General features: G+C 38.6%; 1 protein-coding gene across 1 annotated transcript in view; it reads right to left on the minus strand.

The window, feature by feature from the left end:
* FAM20B (FAM20B glycosaminoglycan xylosylkinase) overlaps positions 1-16,657 on the minus strand; it is a 30,006-nt gene that overhangs the window by 11,045 nt on the left and 2,304 nt on the right. The window contains exons 2-5 of the mRNA XM_085299611.1: positions 10,418-10,948; positions 7,566-7,652; positions 4,978-5,087; positions 2,646-2,817 (exon numbers count right to left, since the gene is read on the minus strand). Of these exons, the coding sequence (XP_085155737.1) occupies positions 2,646-2,817; positions 4,978-5,087; positions 7,566-7,652; positions 10,418-10,794 (746 nt within the window). The 5' untranslated portion in view covers positions 10,795-10,948. The remainder of the gene's footprint in view (positions 1-2,645; positions 2,818-4,977; positions 5,088-7,565; positions 7,653-10,417; positions 10,949-16,657) is intronic.

Below are 16,657 nucleotides of genomic sequence, written 5' to 3' on the forward strand. Positions count from 1 at the left end.
GACTTAGAGGGGATCTTATCAACGTCTTATCAATAAGTACCTGAAGGGAGGGTGTCAAGGGGATGGGGACAAACWCTTTTCAGTTGTCCTGTGTGACAGGACAAGAGGCAAYGGGCAGAAACGGAAGCACAGGAAGTTCTGCCTGAACGTGAGGGGGAATTTCTTCACTATGAGAGTGATGGAGCACTGGAACAGGTTGCCCAGAGAGGTTGTGGAGTCTCCTTCTCTGGAGATCTTCAAGGCCTGCCTGGATGCAACCCTGTCTACCRTGCWCTGAGTGACCCTGCAGAGCAGGGAGGCTGGACTAGATTATTTCCAGARGTCCCTTCCTAACCTTATTGATTCTATGATTCTACAATTCTACGTACTTGCAGTCTTATAACATGGATGTCATGTCTCAATTCTCCACAGCTAGGATTTTAAATTTCCTCATTTCTTTCTTTAGTTTTCAAAGCTGTACACCACCATCACCAAAACAGTCACATCTCCTTTCCATATGTCATCACGAATGACAAGCATCACATCTTCCACAYGTTCCAGGGACTGAAACAGTCCTTTGCTAAATAGCAGTTAGATTAGAAATGCTTTAAACCATCTGTGAACTGGAAATGGAGAAAACAAAAGCTGGAGAAACTCACTGACATGTTCAAAATCGCACAGTAAGTCACAAAAGGAGGGGGAATATCAAACTTAACTGCTACAGCTGTCACATGCCCCACCCTATCTTCTACAGATATAGACTCAGAGCTCCCAATATGTCATTTTTCCTCCAGTTATCCAAAATACAGTGACCAAAAGCTTATCTTCTCGATGTTTGGGATAATATACCACAAATACTCCTCATTCCTGAYTCTAGTTCCCTCTTCCCTTTGCAACGTCAAACTTGCATTCATCTTTCAGCATAAAACCAAAGTCTCATCATATACTCTTCCTTGTATTCAGCATATTTCCTTTATACYATGTTTCTTTCTCCCTCAAATGTTTCTTTTTCTCTCATTTTCCTCTAGATCATTACTTAATCTCCTTGTAAGAGCTTTTCTGATATATGGTGTTCTCTCTCCTCTTCCTCTGATTTTTCATTCAGTCTTTCCAGAGAGACTTTTCTCTAAYGTTTACTTCAGATCATTCATACTGTATCAGCGTAGGACTTCAAAGGTCAGAGATTTTATCTATTATGTGTCCATTAGGATTACGTACACTAATGGCTCTATATGAATTGTGTTCAAAAGGTCAACTTGGGGCAGAGCAGAAGCAGCTAAATGGAGAAGAAAATTCCTACAAAGTTATTTCTCCATAATTATCACATGCAAAAAAAGGAGAGCATAACATATAGAATGTTTCACCTGATGCTCTCAGAGCGAGAAGTACAACATGACATGGCGCATAACACAGAAATAGAATTTTGCAATCCCATCAGAGCAAGACAAAACCAAGTAAGTTTAAAATACAGTGAATATTAAAACAGATTTTAACTTGTTAAAATCACGTGCAAGAAGGCCTCTATGATAAAAAACAACCTCTCAAAAAAAGAAACATCTCCAAGAAATTCAACAGATCCATTATTGCAATTTAACATGTACTAAATACAGCTGATTGTGACCTTTTAAAAAGGAGGTAACTTCTGCTGCTCAGAAAGCCAACTGTACATTTAATATTCTAAAACATTTCAGTGAAGTCACTGAATATGAGATTCTTTCTGAGAACAGTCACATCACTGGGAATCAATGGAAGTTTTGGCTCAAGGACTAAAAATCTTTTTCTAACCACTTGTCTAGGCCCAACACTTACAAAAATATTACTAAGTTCAATAAAATCTTCTTTAGTCCTGGCAAGTAGATGTCCTTCCCAAATACACTGATACAGTATATCTTAGTACATGCAGCAGCTAGATTCCATTCTTGTCCTTCTCTAAAAGCAATTTTTATATGCTGAGCACAGTCTCCAAATACTAGTGATGTTTGTATCAGTGAAGAACTTTTCAATTCTTACCCATTTAGGTTAGATGCACTTTGCAGAAAATATACATATAGAGAAGGTCATAAAGAAGCAAGCAGTTCTCTATTTCRCAACCATACTAAATCTTGCTAGGAAAACTTTTGAGGCAAGTGAAGAACACTTAAAAGCAAAAGAAAAAACAACCCGCCTAGCTCCTGGTTCTCCCCCTTCCTCTCAAATCTCCCACAACTCTTGTACAAAGTTTAAAGATCATGAAATTAGGTTTATCATAAAATAGCACAGTATCATGGTATTTTACTGGGCCAAAGATAGGCATCCAAAAAAAAAAAAAAAAAAAAAAAAAAAAAAAAAAAAAAAAAACAACAAAGTTTAGTAGAAAAAGAGAAGAACCTTGATTTGCCCACAGCCAAGATGTCCAAAGCCTGGAGTGATTGTGTGGTTGAGCTATATTCCAGGCAAAAAAAGTAGAAAAAGAACAATACTCAGTATCCTGAGAAATCATGAAAATTTCTTTCTTGCTCATTTTAATCTAAACCTCATCCTAGACATCTTCTAATATCATGTCAAGTTAGCCACTGCCAAAACTCCAGATTTTGAGAACATCTGCTCTGTAATTAGCCATTGTATTGCAAGKGTTCTTCTAGTCTAAATTATCACGTATAAGGATGAACCCTATCAGGTTCTCATACCTGGCAAGTTTCCCTTCACGGTAAGTCCTACCCCACGGGTGCCGGTGCTTCTGGAGAGGCCAAACATCCGGTAGCCAAAGAGTCACTGACCCTTCCATGATATCTCCATCCGCACAAGCTGGTTCTGTTTCTCGACAATAGTAGCACTTCCCATAGAAGCAAGTGCTATTACCTTAAAAACAAAACAAAGCAAAGACATYACAAGAGCAGAATTTAATCCAAGGGACGTCAACTGAAATTCAGGAGCATGTTGTTGCAGCAAAGACACCCCTGCTGCAGGACTTCACTTCACCTCATGCTTCCTCCTCTCTAAGGTGGGAGGCAAAAGAGATGAAATAGATGTTCATTCATTCAAAACACCACGAAAGATTAATTTTCAAAGAAGCCAGTAATTATATTGCCTAACGTTTTTAACCATACTGAYAGTTAAGGCAACACTGTATTATCAACAAGTTTTTGTGATCCCTTTCTAATTCCTCAGTGACTTGACTTCGCAACCTTAGCACTGCTTGTTTAACACACTCCACATAACAGGTTTCCTGATTTTTTCAAAAGGCAAATGAAAAAAGTCAGGTGAATAAAGACAAAGTACCACTCAAATGACGCTGGAGCCCTTAGACTTGCCACACATCTCTGCTACTTGAGCTGGAAAGAAAAATGAGCTGCCATTCCTATGCGACCTAGGATCATGGATCTGTCAAATTTCATGGATGTCTTCTGACAGGCAGGGAGTAATGAAACCCAGCAGTCTTCAATCCATTAATGGCTACGGAAGAGGATGTTATTAACTTATTTAGCTTAACCTCTTCTGCTTCATCCTTCTAACACTCTTTACTTTGTCCCTTGCCAAGTCAATCACAGCTCCACATGCACAGATGTTCTTCCAAAGCACTCCTCAACTAAGTCTCACTTCCTTGATTTCCCTTATTCTCTGCCCTTTCTTCCTTTGGTTCCACATCCAGCATCCTCTCCAGCACAGGCCCAGCTCACTGACAGATCTGTTTTTCACTCTCTAGCCTTACATCGTGTGTGCAAATTCCACATCACAATTCTTTACTCAGCCAACACTCTTTTGCAGTTCTCCATCCAGACTTGGCTCTGATGCTCCTCATACATCTGAATCAGATAACTTCAGGACATCAGATAGGTGACCATTTACAACAGAGAGCTTGCAGTGGACCACATGTCTATTTGCATAAAAAGTCTTGCAAATCTCTCTTTCTACTCAAAGTGCAGCTGACCTAGCAAGGGCCAGAATTTCCCAGAATTCAGCTGTAGCTCTAGCAAAGCTCTACTGAATACGTTTGAACTATCATTTCTTCAAAAATTCAGAAAAATTGGTTAAATTTGGGTCGACAAGTGATTTACTCCTGACAAAAGCGTTTCCCCAATTCTGTCAATTTTTTTAGTTCACGCTCTGCAGAACAGGAATCTAAGGAAAGGCAACAAATATTTTTTTTGAGTCATACTTTTCAAGTCAGCATTTTTTGCTAGAAAATTGCCTAGCTATTTTGGCTGAAATTAAAAAAAGTAAARTTTGCCTGAGGCAATCTGAATGCARAAAGAGGTTGGCAAGGCAAAGCTACTCTCATCTGAAAGCTAAACCTTAAAACTAAGTGTTAAGCAAATTTAGTAGGTGAAGAAATACACACACACAYATATATCGGCTGTAATGAACAACTGACTCTAGATTCTGCCTGGAAAAAAAATAGTACCTTCATATTTCACAAAAAGCCCAAAGGAGTTAAGGCAGTAGCATAAGTCTTTTGGGTGCTTAATGAACACCTTGTAGGCGTTTACATTAACAATTCCCATTAAGTGCCCCTCACAGTATTATTTCTGTAAACAACATAAGAAGTTCTGATGCATTTAGTTAGGAATGCTCAGTAGACTGATGTGGCWCAGAAAACATCTAACATCAGCTGATGCACCAATCCTACAAATTATCCCAAGTAACTACTGTATTTACATTAGAGTTAAATACAATTCCTTTTTTTCTTTCAGGTCTAGTCAAAGTCTTCAAAGACTTTCTAACCATTTCTAACATCAGAAAGAAAATACTCAAAAAAAAAAAAAAAATCTCTAACAGCAGCCTGAGGGAACAGAAAGAAGTTATAGATAAAACCAACTACATTTTTGGAGAAAACTGAGACCTCTTCTCCCACCAAATGGAGTTTTACAAGTGTTAAAATTTCTCTTGGGACTGAAAGAGGCTTATAACCTTCCAGTACCATAGCTAACTGTTCCAGACCTGTGTCAGATTCCCATGGCTCTTTTTCTCATTTAACATGATTTTCTTTACCAGGCTGCATAATACATAGAATCCACTTACCCGCAGTCATGAAGGTACCCAGAAGCTGCTCTGTGGCAACTGGTTTGATCTCTGTACGTAGATTCACAAACCTGCCAACCACCARTGGAGCTCGTCGGAAACCCAGGATTCTGATTTTGGGTGAAAGAACATGATGAGGGATGAGAATTTTTGACACTAGGCAGCAGTTCTAAATTTTAAAAAAACATTAAAAGGTCTCTGTGCCATTGCAGGAAATCACAGATTTGAGACTAAAGTTGGAACCCCTTGACAACCTCCTCTCTTTTCCAGGGCAAAGTGAGGACCCTCCTTTTTCCTAAGTGCCAAAGCATAAAATTYGCTTCATAGGCTGCCAACAACACTCTTTTATTAGAACATTTGCAGAAGAGCAACACAGGATGCATCATGCTCCAACTCTCAGAAATCAGATCTCATACAAGAAAAAAAAAATCCATCATCTCTTATGCACAAGCTCAAGCACTAACCATACGGCCTTTAGGCTGCTCACCTGGAAAGATTATTTATAATTTACAGGAATTAGTATCTAGTAAAATCTTACATTTATGCTCCAGTTCAATGACACTTCAAAGTAAGCAGTCTGGGAGTTATTTTGTTTGGCATGAGGGAGAGGAAGGAAGGGAGAGTGGTAGAACAAACGTGAATGCCTGATGCATCCAAAAAAAAAAAAAGAGGTGGAAAGGATAATCAAAAAATTGTCAGTAAGAAGATCCAGGTTCCACCCTTATGTCTGCCACAGCCTTTGCTCTGTGACTGCAAATGATTTGGGTATTTGTAATGAGACTTTAAGAGTGCTTAAAGGAGGACTACAAACATAAGTGCAATGTCAGATCTACCTCTCTTAAAGCACTTCTGATAATCTTCAYATTTCAGTTCCCTTCCTTCCCATTTTTTGAAAAACAGACAATCTCCATTCCACAGAGATACAAGGAAAGTTGCTCTTTAACAGCTGCAAACTATTTTTAAAATATTCAAGCAGTAAGTTCCTTTCTGCCTCTAAAGTACAAAACAGCTCTAAGAAAGGGCAACACAAAACRTCTGCCTGAACAAATCACATAAGCACAAAGACAAAAATCACAGCCAATAAGATAGTTGCGCACAGTTTGAGAAAAATGTAGGAGTTACAGGTTAATAAACACAGAACTTAGATCTGGAAAACTCATCTCTGTAAGTTCAAACCCACAGGTGAAAGTTCAGTATGCTGGATAATACAGCCTCCCCCTTAGYGGTAAGCACACATCATCATTCAGGTTCTTGGTGAAAAAATAGCACCTGGGGCCAAGATATCTAATTGCCACCATTCAAAACAACAGYGCATGCAAAAGTTATGTGGGCAGGTAGTTTCTGCTAAGTATTCTTGAAAGAGATCAAGGTGCATATCTGAAGCAAGAAAGGTCAGAGAAACCGAGCACCACAACACAGTCAAAGAGACAGTAAAGAAGAAGTAGGACAAAAGGAGTTTGGACTTTGGTCTAGCCAGAAAGCGGCTTTTAATTGTTCCTTTACATTGTTTGATCTTCATATTTTCAGGGAAACTGAACACTGTATTTTTCTTAAAACCACAAATGAATAATAGACTTTTGGCTCCAGGATCAACTTCCTGTCTTAAAGTAATTCAAAGATCTCAACTTCATCCACCACCTGAAGATTCCAATGACAGTGGTGGTATTATACAACCAGTTATCACAAAACCTTCCTAGAATAGTAATTTCCATAGCTTGTGCAGTAAGTTCCAAAGATAAATCAGGACTAATAAATKTATCTCTCACCACCTATGAATTTGGCCACAGTAAGAAGCTTCTTATTTATGTACTGAGAAAGGAAGAATAAAWTCTCAGTTTAAGTTGGACCATTCTGTTCTTTATTTTATTAGTTGCTCATCATTCTTATTCCCAAGATTTTAAGTCTCTTCACATGAAAATTTTTCACATCTTTAATTAGCTTCATAAACCTTCTCTGAAGCAGAAGAGTAGTCTTTTTAAAAAGGAGACCAAAACTGCAGTCATTTGTTCTGCATGAAACTGCAACACTAACTTACATTTTGTAGCTATCAATACTCAGCATTTAGTATTTTCCATCCCATTCCTTATGTTTCCTCTAGCTGTTTTTCTTACAGTAGCTGCACCTCCAGCTCGAGTCCACAGTAACGCCTGGAAATCCCTGAATGCAATCAGGATATGAACACCTGTTTTTTCTGCAGGATGCACTGATTCATATTTAGAATTATTAGCCTAATTAGACTTTTTTTTTTAATCACACCGGACATTATTTTAGTGTTTCAGACTTTTCCACAGGACTTGGCTAAGCAATTTTTTCCATATTATATGAAACATCAGTGGTGTCAGTCCCTCATCCACCATTTCAAATTTTTCACAAAAAGCTTAAATATTAGACTCTGGCACAGATCTTTGAAATGAAGCTTCACAAAATAAATGTTCGTTTTTATTCTTGGCCTCAATTTGTTAGAGGCACATGTTAGAAACAATTTACACCTGGGATGCATTCTTCAAGAGATGTCTCCCCCGTTCCCCCCAACTCTGAAAAAAAATATACCACAGACAGTAAAACCAAATAATCTAACAGATACATACCTATCCAAGTGAAAGGCTGCTACTTCTGCATTGTGTCTGTCATATCCAGCATATGGCTCTCCTTCCACAACATAGTCCCTGGCATATCTGTAATTGCAATAAGCCAGAAAGTGATTCATGCAGGATTCTCATCAACTTTGCCATTCAGAGTAAAAAGTGAAAGAACAACGCCAAGTCAAACAGACTCTGGGTCACTTTCAAAATGATTGCTTATGGGAGAGAGAAAAATCATTAATGAGAGGAAACAGTTTACAGACTGATGAAGAAGTAAACAAGGAGGAAAGGTCAGTAATTCACGGTGGTCTCAAGTGCTTGAGAAGCTGGGCCCATTCAAACTAATGAGTTTTAATTCAACTATATGCCAAATCACATCTAAGAACAACCAGAGAATAGGAGACTATTTATACTGGAAAGCAGTAACTGTGCAAATGATTTGGGGTTAGAATGGATTGTAGATTAACATGAAAATACAATTTGATATCACAGCAGAAATGCCAAATGCAATCTTTGGTAGTTAGAAGATCAGCAAGCATGAATCTGAGGAGAATATTGGATATAAGAAGGCCCTTTATTTTGGTAGAGAAAAGGCACAATGAACAGAAGAAAAAGAAATTAGACACACATAACAGCAGCAATGGTATATTTTGGCAGAGTGAAGATTTGTGTTTGGGTTTTTTTGTTTTTTAAATAATGAAGATGTTACCAAACTAGTCAAGGCAAGTAAAAATATCAGAGATTCTTGACACCTGAATCAGGTCTAGATACTCCTTAAGAGGTATGCTTCAGATATGCATAAATTACCACAGTCAAAACTGAGGAGCAAATGGGTGAAATGAACTATATTTTCACATTAAGTAAAACCAAAATAGATTATCTATTTTCTCATTTCCACCTATGAATCTAAACTGTATAAATTCGATTATTTCTAATAAACTCAGGGTTCAAGCAGCAGTGTAAGTTCAGCTGCAATGCTCTACTTGGATGCTTTAACCCTGTCCAGAGAAGACCTCTAGGGCAAGACAATAGACCATTTCATCGGACTGAGTAAATGCCTTAGCTTCACTGCTAGAAGCTGAGAGAATTAACTAGTACTAAATGATGTAGAGCTCTGGGGAGGCAGATTCCTGTCAAATTTGGAACTTGCTCCAGACAAGTATCTTATTTCACATAAACTACTAGCATGTAATGGCAGCGAGTTTTAATCATTACAAACTTAGAGATGGACTTCAAGTAATTTTGAGATGAGATGGCTATCCTCAAAACAGGTCCTCAAAATCAGGTCTTTTCTATGTATTTACAGCAGGCTTTTGAAAGTATGGCCACACTTTGAAAGCTGTAGAGCTGATTTTTTGGGGGGTAAAACACAATCAACTTAGTGCTTCCCTGCATAGCAAATAAAATCTTTATAAAACAAAAATGGCAAATCAAGAGAATTCATTCTTCCCAAACCAGTAAGCTTTCTCAAAAAGACTGTTTAAACATATTATCTTGCAGCAGCAAAACAAGACTCTATCTACATGTCAAGCCATTCAGTGGTCACAAACAGAACATGAGTCTACCAGTATGGCCAAGGCCACACTGTCTAGTACTCCCATAAACTGTCTAGCATTCCTATAAACATTCCCAGTTGCACATGTCCTTGATGGAGCATACTTGTAGGCCACTTTGWTGGCCTACACAGATGTTCCATTACTGGAATGTAATTTAATGCTTCAAGAAACACTTTATAGCATTCGCTTACATAGAAAATGCTACAGCAATGCCATGTCTTGTTCCTGTGTTTATTGGAAAAGCTGTCTGTGGTGCCACCAACACTTCTGTGCAGAAGGCTCATGCTGTTTAAACACAGCCCAGCCCTTCAGTGCAGCTCCAGCCAGACCAGTAAGCAACCATACAGGAACAGTACTGTGAATTCAAGTAGTTGAGGGCAGATATTTTTTCTCATTCTCTAATCAGTCATTACCCTGACAGGAAAACTTCATACCTCCTTCAACCAACATCCGTTAGGGAGAGACGTACTCATTCCATGATGTCAAACACTACATATTTACAGTGCACTCCCACAAAACACCTGCCTTATATCCTTACATCTTTGTTCCTCCCAAAGGCAATCAATCCAGAAAGCTTTATAGGCCTGCCCAAGACTCTTCATAAATGTTCTGTCCTGTCAAATTTCCCTACTGACAACTATCAAAATAAATGCAAAAGAACTACATCCAATTGCCTCTAGTTTAGTAAGTCCCTGAGCTGCTGATCACTGTAAACACAGGGCRTACCAAGGATCACTGCCAGCACACCTCATTCTTTTATTGTCCCTCTGGCACTCACTGTCAGCCAGTGGCAGAGACAGGATCAATCTGACCTAGTGAGCCATTCTTGCATTCATCATGCAGAAACACTGGACACCCAGATCTACTTTTAAGACCAGTGTCAATTCTCACTCCTTCCTTATTCTTGAACTGCATTCTCACATGGAAGATTGCCATGACTCTTGTTCAGSAAGATCAGGCAAGATTTCTCTCGACGCTTCCAGAACCTGTAAATCCAGAATCAGCAAGACACTGCTCAAAAACACCAGGCTTAACCAACATTCCCTTGGGACTGAGCAGAAGGTTATTCTTTTAACCTAAAGAAAGGCTGTTTTGAGTATGGAAGCTATATTGCTTAGGAGTCAGTTGGAAGAGCCACCRAATGCGACTAGAAGATGAGCACGACGCAATATTGCCCATCTCCCAAACGGCAGAATGGATTCTGTTAATATATGAATTTGTAAATTAAAAGTGCAGCGAAATAGCATGTAGACAAAAATACATGAAGTAGTAATTCATTCAATCATTGAAGGGAATATYTACCTCTTAGGTTTGAAGACTACCTTCTGTCCTCCTTCAAGTATCAGCAAAGCTTTCAGCTGGGTCCCTTTATATCCCACATCAGCTTTTACTATTTTCTTTGTCGACATGGCATGCATAACAGCCCCCAGCTCAGGTGTCTCCTCAGGATACACCTCCCGGGGCACCACCCACTGGGCTGCAATCTCCCAAGGGGACTGCAATGTATGGTCAAGTCGGGGGTCTAGTTCAACACGGAGGCTCGCCATCATACGGTGAAAGGCTCGCTGGTCTTCACGGTTGGCAGCTGAGGTGTCCAAGTTGTCAATGAGGAAAACTTTTGTGAAAATGAAGATAACAAGGAGGATGGCCAACAGCACAACTCGCTGCTTTAGCTTCATGGTGACATTCAACCCTTGCTCCCTGACTCTTTCTTCCAAGCGTTACAGGAAGTCTATTGGAGATCAGGGTGAGGAGTGAGATGTTAGTTGATGAATTTCATTCATAACTTGCATTGAGAAAGAGTTATTGCCACCGCAGCATCTTCTGGTTCCTCTAGAAAGAATAAATAAATAAATAAATAAATTTACAGAAATGCCTTCCTTTAGATTCCCCAAAGTTCAAAATCTAGTCCATTTTTGGTGCATATGGCTAGATTATATACACTTGTATCCTAAAGCCCTGGCATTTCTGGTAAAACGTAAGGGGTTGGTCATCTCCCCATAGCCTTTAAGTGATCACACRAAAGGAGGAATTGACTGATACCATCTCTACTCAACTGAAATCACAACAGCTTGTGTTGCTAGATGTGACTACAATTGGTAAAATATTTTCAGAAAATTATACCTCAAGTCAATGGCTTCAATTTCACAAACACCTCCCTGTTATCAACAGAACCTATGACCTCTGATTTCTTAAAGATTTGTCCCTCGAGAGAGTTCCCATGCAAATTTCTCCGACATCTAGCAATGCCTGTGCAGCCACATAGCGTAGTTTCCTAAAGATGTAATGTGTARGAAGAGAAAAGACTTAATTTGTCTATTGCCTTTCATTTTCAGTTAGTCTAGTTAACCCACCTTTTCTTCATTCTCAAAAACAATTTGAGGACATCCTTATTTCCTCGTACCTAACCATGCACCTTCTGCAGTCAATTGTAAAACTAAYGACCACAAAAATATACAAAAAAATCCAATTCTCAATACCAAAGTAACATTGAAAAAACAAAATAAAACACTAATATTGCCTCTTCTCATAAATTTAACCCATGTATAAAGTCACACTGTTTTTCTATATTTATGGTGGGCTGCAAGACATGCCTCACTTCTCAACAAGCCTTTGCCAGCCAAGTTTTAGTATATAGGGATCGTATAATAAACAGCTCGTCAACTGTAATTCAATTACAAAGAGAGAATTTATCTTCATATTATTAGTGGAATATAGTTGAAAACCAAACAGAAACTGATAACTTAGTCACATCTCTGAGGAACATTCAGAGTCAACAGAAAATTTCTCTTTCCATAAACTGTGTTAATCATGGAAACCACAAATGGCACCCTGAACTGTGGTAGGACTAATATAAGAAAGCTGTCTCATGCAATTTAACAATAAGCMTATAAACCAGTCGCTATTAATCATGTCACTGGAAAAACAAGCTGCACAGGCTAAGTTAATTTACCAGTAGCAATCAAGGGACAACAAGACTACACCGCCAAACACAGACCACAATCATCTTCAATGTCTGTGTGCACATCATGCTCTGCTTGCAAAGGTCACAAGGGGATTCAGTTGTTCTCAGAGACCTAAGCATCCCTTGTGAGGTACATCTGTATTGGAGTTAAGCCTACAGCAAACAGCAGAYGACAGTAAGGTGCATCCTTGGACACTGAGCAAGTCATCACTACAGAATCAGGTCTAGCACAGTATGAGAATACTGGTATAAAACTACACGCAAGCCCTAGGCTGCGATTCTGCTATACCTTAAGTAAATTTGCATTAGGTAAGCAGCAGACTCMCCCTCCCCCTCCCAGCCACGCGGCTCTCCCACCTTCTCATTTGTCAGTGCTAGCATTCATACAATCAGTCTGTGAGCCAGTTCAACAACTCAACCAAACAACAACTAAGTTGCTGATTCACCCAAACATGAACTATTTTCTTTGGTTTGTGTGGACAGGTTAGTTTTATGCCAGCACATGGCTTATCATCTGACTACAAGCAGCACAATACTGGTTAGCAAGTTAGAGAGAGAAAAGAGGTTGGCACAGCAGCTCCAATAATGAGGTGACACAGAAACAGTACAAAGTCCATCTCCCTACAAAACTGCACCTCAAGTTACTCAAGTCTGCATTGCCACCTAAAAAACTGTCCTGTCGTGCACATACTTCCCACCTTCACAAAATAAACTCCATGAAAGACCTGATCAGTGTTAAAGTTTGAACATTTTTAACTACTGACTTTTAGCTTTAGCTCTCCTTCTCCAAATCTGGTTTCCAATATGGTTGCACAAGCATTTGAGGAGGGCACACCACAAGGTCAAGAACAAATGCTTCTTCTCGCAGTAATGCTTGTAGGCAGTTTAGCTTGTAGTGCTTCTCTCAGTTCAGCAGGTAGGCAAAACTATTGCCTAAGCTAGAGAAACAAAGGACAAGCAGCTGAACCMTCTGGAAACAGTTACAAAAAGTCCATCTTCAGGGACAAGGAAATTCTTTAACAGATTGTGAAATCTTTTGCGAAGTAACTTTCAGAACGGCCACCAAGTTGAACACCACTCAAACTTATAGGCAACCCCCTTAGATGACATACAAGAATGGCTTTTAACCTCGCTTACTATTTAATTTTTTTGCTGCCATTGTCCTGCTTTGTGTGGYAGCTCAGTGCAGTTTGGCTCTTCCCAGGTAACACATTTTGCCTCTTAAATTCTCTGGATAAAATCTGTCTGTGGAAGCAGGTAAGAAAGTGAAAGGAAAAGGTAGAACATAGAGTAAAAAGCATCCACCAAGTATCACAGATGCTTTAAACTAGTACTATAGTCCCCTGTCAGCTCTGTAAATTTGACTTCAATCTGTACTAATAATGAAAGACAATAAGCYAGACATTTATACAGAAATTAAAACAAATTCTTGTTCATCTTGGTTCTGTTCAGGCGCCATATGATTCCTCCAAACAACCTGACAACCTGCATGCTACACGCAGCAAACATGAGGATAAGCACAGACAAGAAAGATAGACCTGACCAGAACTGTTACAGTCCGTCTCTCAGAGAAATGGCTGTAAATAATGAACACTATTTTTAAACTTAAGAAAACAAAGTAGATCCAACTAGAACTCTACCCTCAGATAGTTATTTCATTTCTTTCATTACTTAATGAAAGTAATTTCTTTCATTACTTTCTAGTAATTCTAAATCATTTTGAACTTTGCTGTTATCAAGATCTACTTTCATTCATTGCTTAAACTGCAAGAACTTGCATGGAAGAATGGTGTTTATTTCAGAACCATTATTCTCAATTATGACACTTTCTATTATGAGATATAAATATCCTTTAGAAGTCTCTCGCTCTAATGCTGTTCAACTAAAGTACTGGGCAGAGGTGTTTCACACCTTTAAACTTCAAGCTGGGCAGTCATTTACCTGGTATGATTTTCAAGAATGCTGAGCTTCTCTGAGAGGTAGGGTTTTTCTGATTCTTTTTTCTTTCCTTTTTCTTTTTCTTTTTTTTGGGGGGGGGGCACAACATAACTAGAATCACTACTTAAAGATCATTTACTTAGCTTATCCTTGTGATAGTTTTGAAACTCATTTTGTCTGAAAATCTCCAACTACATAGAGTTTAGCAAAAAATAAAAATAAATATTCGATACAAGATATTTTAGTAATTCCTTTAATAAGAAATTCTCACTAAAAAATTTCCCTCAAGCTACGCAATCAACCCTAACAGCCCTACACTAAACTGTTACTAYAATTTTGCACTCTGCAGCTTTAAGCAGGTGAGACTGATCCAACCTAAGGCTGCTATACAATCAATTTCAGAATAGCTGCAGAGCTGCACATTATGCTTTAGGTACCAACATTACGTTTGTTGCTGTACAAGGCAAACGAAAAAAAAAAAAACAAAAAAACATACACACACACACATATATATATAAAAGATCAATCCCTTCATGAAGAAGTTTACCACAGAGAGCAAGAACTTAAGCGTTACTGTTTTTAATTAAAGTTGGTAAGAGTGACAGCACTATCATATCATAAGAAAATATTTACACTGTTTTGGAAGAAATTAATTTGAAGATGAGGACAGGTCTCTGTCACRATGGATTGGAAAAGCAGGATAATGAAAACTCAGGAAGCATGAAGCTGACCCTGGAACGAGGACAGATATGGAAAGGCAAGCTACAGAAACAAATGGACAGGGAAAAAAATAAGAGAGAGAGAGACAAAGCTGAAAGTAGAAGTCCATGAAACAGAGGGCAAAAACATCTAGGAGATGAAAGTAAACCCAGAGGTAATCTTGGAAGGAGATACAAAAAGAAAACAGTTCCAGAAAAAGTGATGGGAATAGAGAGTAAGCGAATGATCTTCCAACTTGCCAAAAAAGAGGCAAAGGGCTCTCCTTTGTGGATGAGTACTTTTGTGCAAGAGCCATAGGAATAAGAGATGTATAAAATGATAAAATGATGCCTTTAAACAGGCATCAGTGCAGCAGAAGCCAAACAGTTTCCAGCAGTCAAACAAATATTAAGCCTGCAACCTGAGCTGACATGACAGCGAGAGACTAATCCCCACATGCACAGTCCCAGGACACAGACTCCTCATGCTGCCAGGTAGCAGCCACTGATCTCTTGCCAAGGTCATGTAATTGTAAGTTTTCAGGTTTGTTTTCATTTTTTTGTCTAAGTTTCTTTTTTTGCATCATATTCAGCCATCATTAGTGAACAGAAGACTTAATCCAAAGAGTTTTGTTGCTCCATTATCCAAATTCCACTTAAATGTTACAGGACCACAGAAAAGTCAAACTCCCTCTGTGCCATTTTATCACATCCTTGATCTACTGGAAAAAAAAGAAACAGAAGTAAACAACAGTACCAGCTTTTTAACAGTGTAGTCGGCTGGCAGGTTTGAATCAAGGCTTCCTGTTTTTCACCATCTCTTCAGGATATTTCCCGATCGGTTTTATTTCTACTTATAGTCACATCTGTACTCTCAGCAAGTAACAATTCTTCCAAGACAATACCGACATAATAGCATCTGCTATAGTCATTATGCATGCAAGCACCTGAGCTAAAGAAGTTCACTAGCATTACATACCGACATCACGCTACTTCACTCCCAGTTCAACAAGCAGCATGAAACTTGCCTGCTATGAACAGCAGCAAAATCATACCTACTGTAAGCAGCCTACAGAGTGCACAAAGCAGTATATCTCAGAAAATATTTTTCATTAGAGATGCAAGACCAATGCTGTCACATATTGTATTTTTTATATTATAAGGCTAGAAAACTACTATCTCAAAAAACCTGTGTACATTAGACAAGGATTTTATTATGTCCCAAATGAAAGAAAAGGTCTGACATCAGACAAACGTTAGGTCTGTCAGCACCCAGACACAGAATATCATAGTTCAGGCAGATRACTATCTAGAATAAATATGGGCAAGTATGCTTTAAATGATTTTCCCCCTCTTTTTAAATAAGCTTCTTGTGATCTCCTATGAAAAGGTCTTTAAAAGTTCTCCAGTAAATCTGTGAAGAAGTAGTGAAGAAACAGTGTATACAGTAGTAACATTTTCCTCTTCCTAAAATGTATTTCAGTCTCATTAGACCAATCTTTGTTCCTATCCTCCTCTCTTTGGCAGACTCCTTGGTAGCTTAACTTTTTCTCTCTGCAAAAATGTTGTTGCTTTAGCTTTTCTAGCCAGGCTCCCACAGACCTTAGCTTGTATTTTTTTCATTCCGTCACTTCCATTCGCTGCATGTGGATCATTCTGAGCACTAGTTTAGTAATCTCATGCATAAGGCTTCCTACATATTCCCTTATTCTGTTAAAACCCRTACTATCTATAGACACAACTGTTCTTTTACATACCCACCACTGCAYTTCTGGATGACAGCTAGAGTACAGATAAAATATAAAAGATCACAAATATTTTAACTGCTGTATTTTCTGTGCCTATCACTATAAAAGTCAGTAATTGCCCTAGATCATCTCAACAAATTTGAGAAACAAAATCATTTTGTCTGTCCACTTTGCCCATTCCACAGGCATTTAC

The sequence above is a fragment of the Rhea americana genome, unplaced genomic scaffold, assembly GCF_003343005.1.
Source record: "Rhea americana isolate MKP2758 unplaced genomic scaffold, rheAme1 scaffold_151, whole genome shotgun sequence".
NCBI classification, from domain to species: Eukaryota; Metazoa; Chordata; class Aves; order Rheiformes; family Rheidae; genus Rhea; species Rhea americana.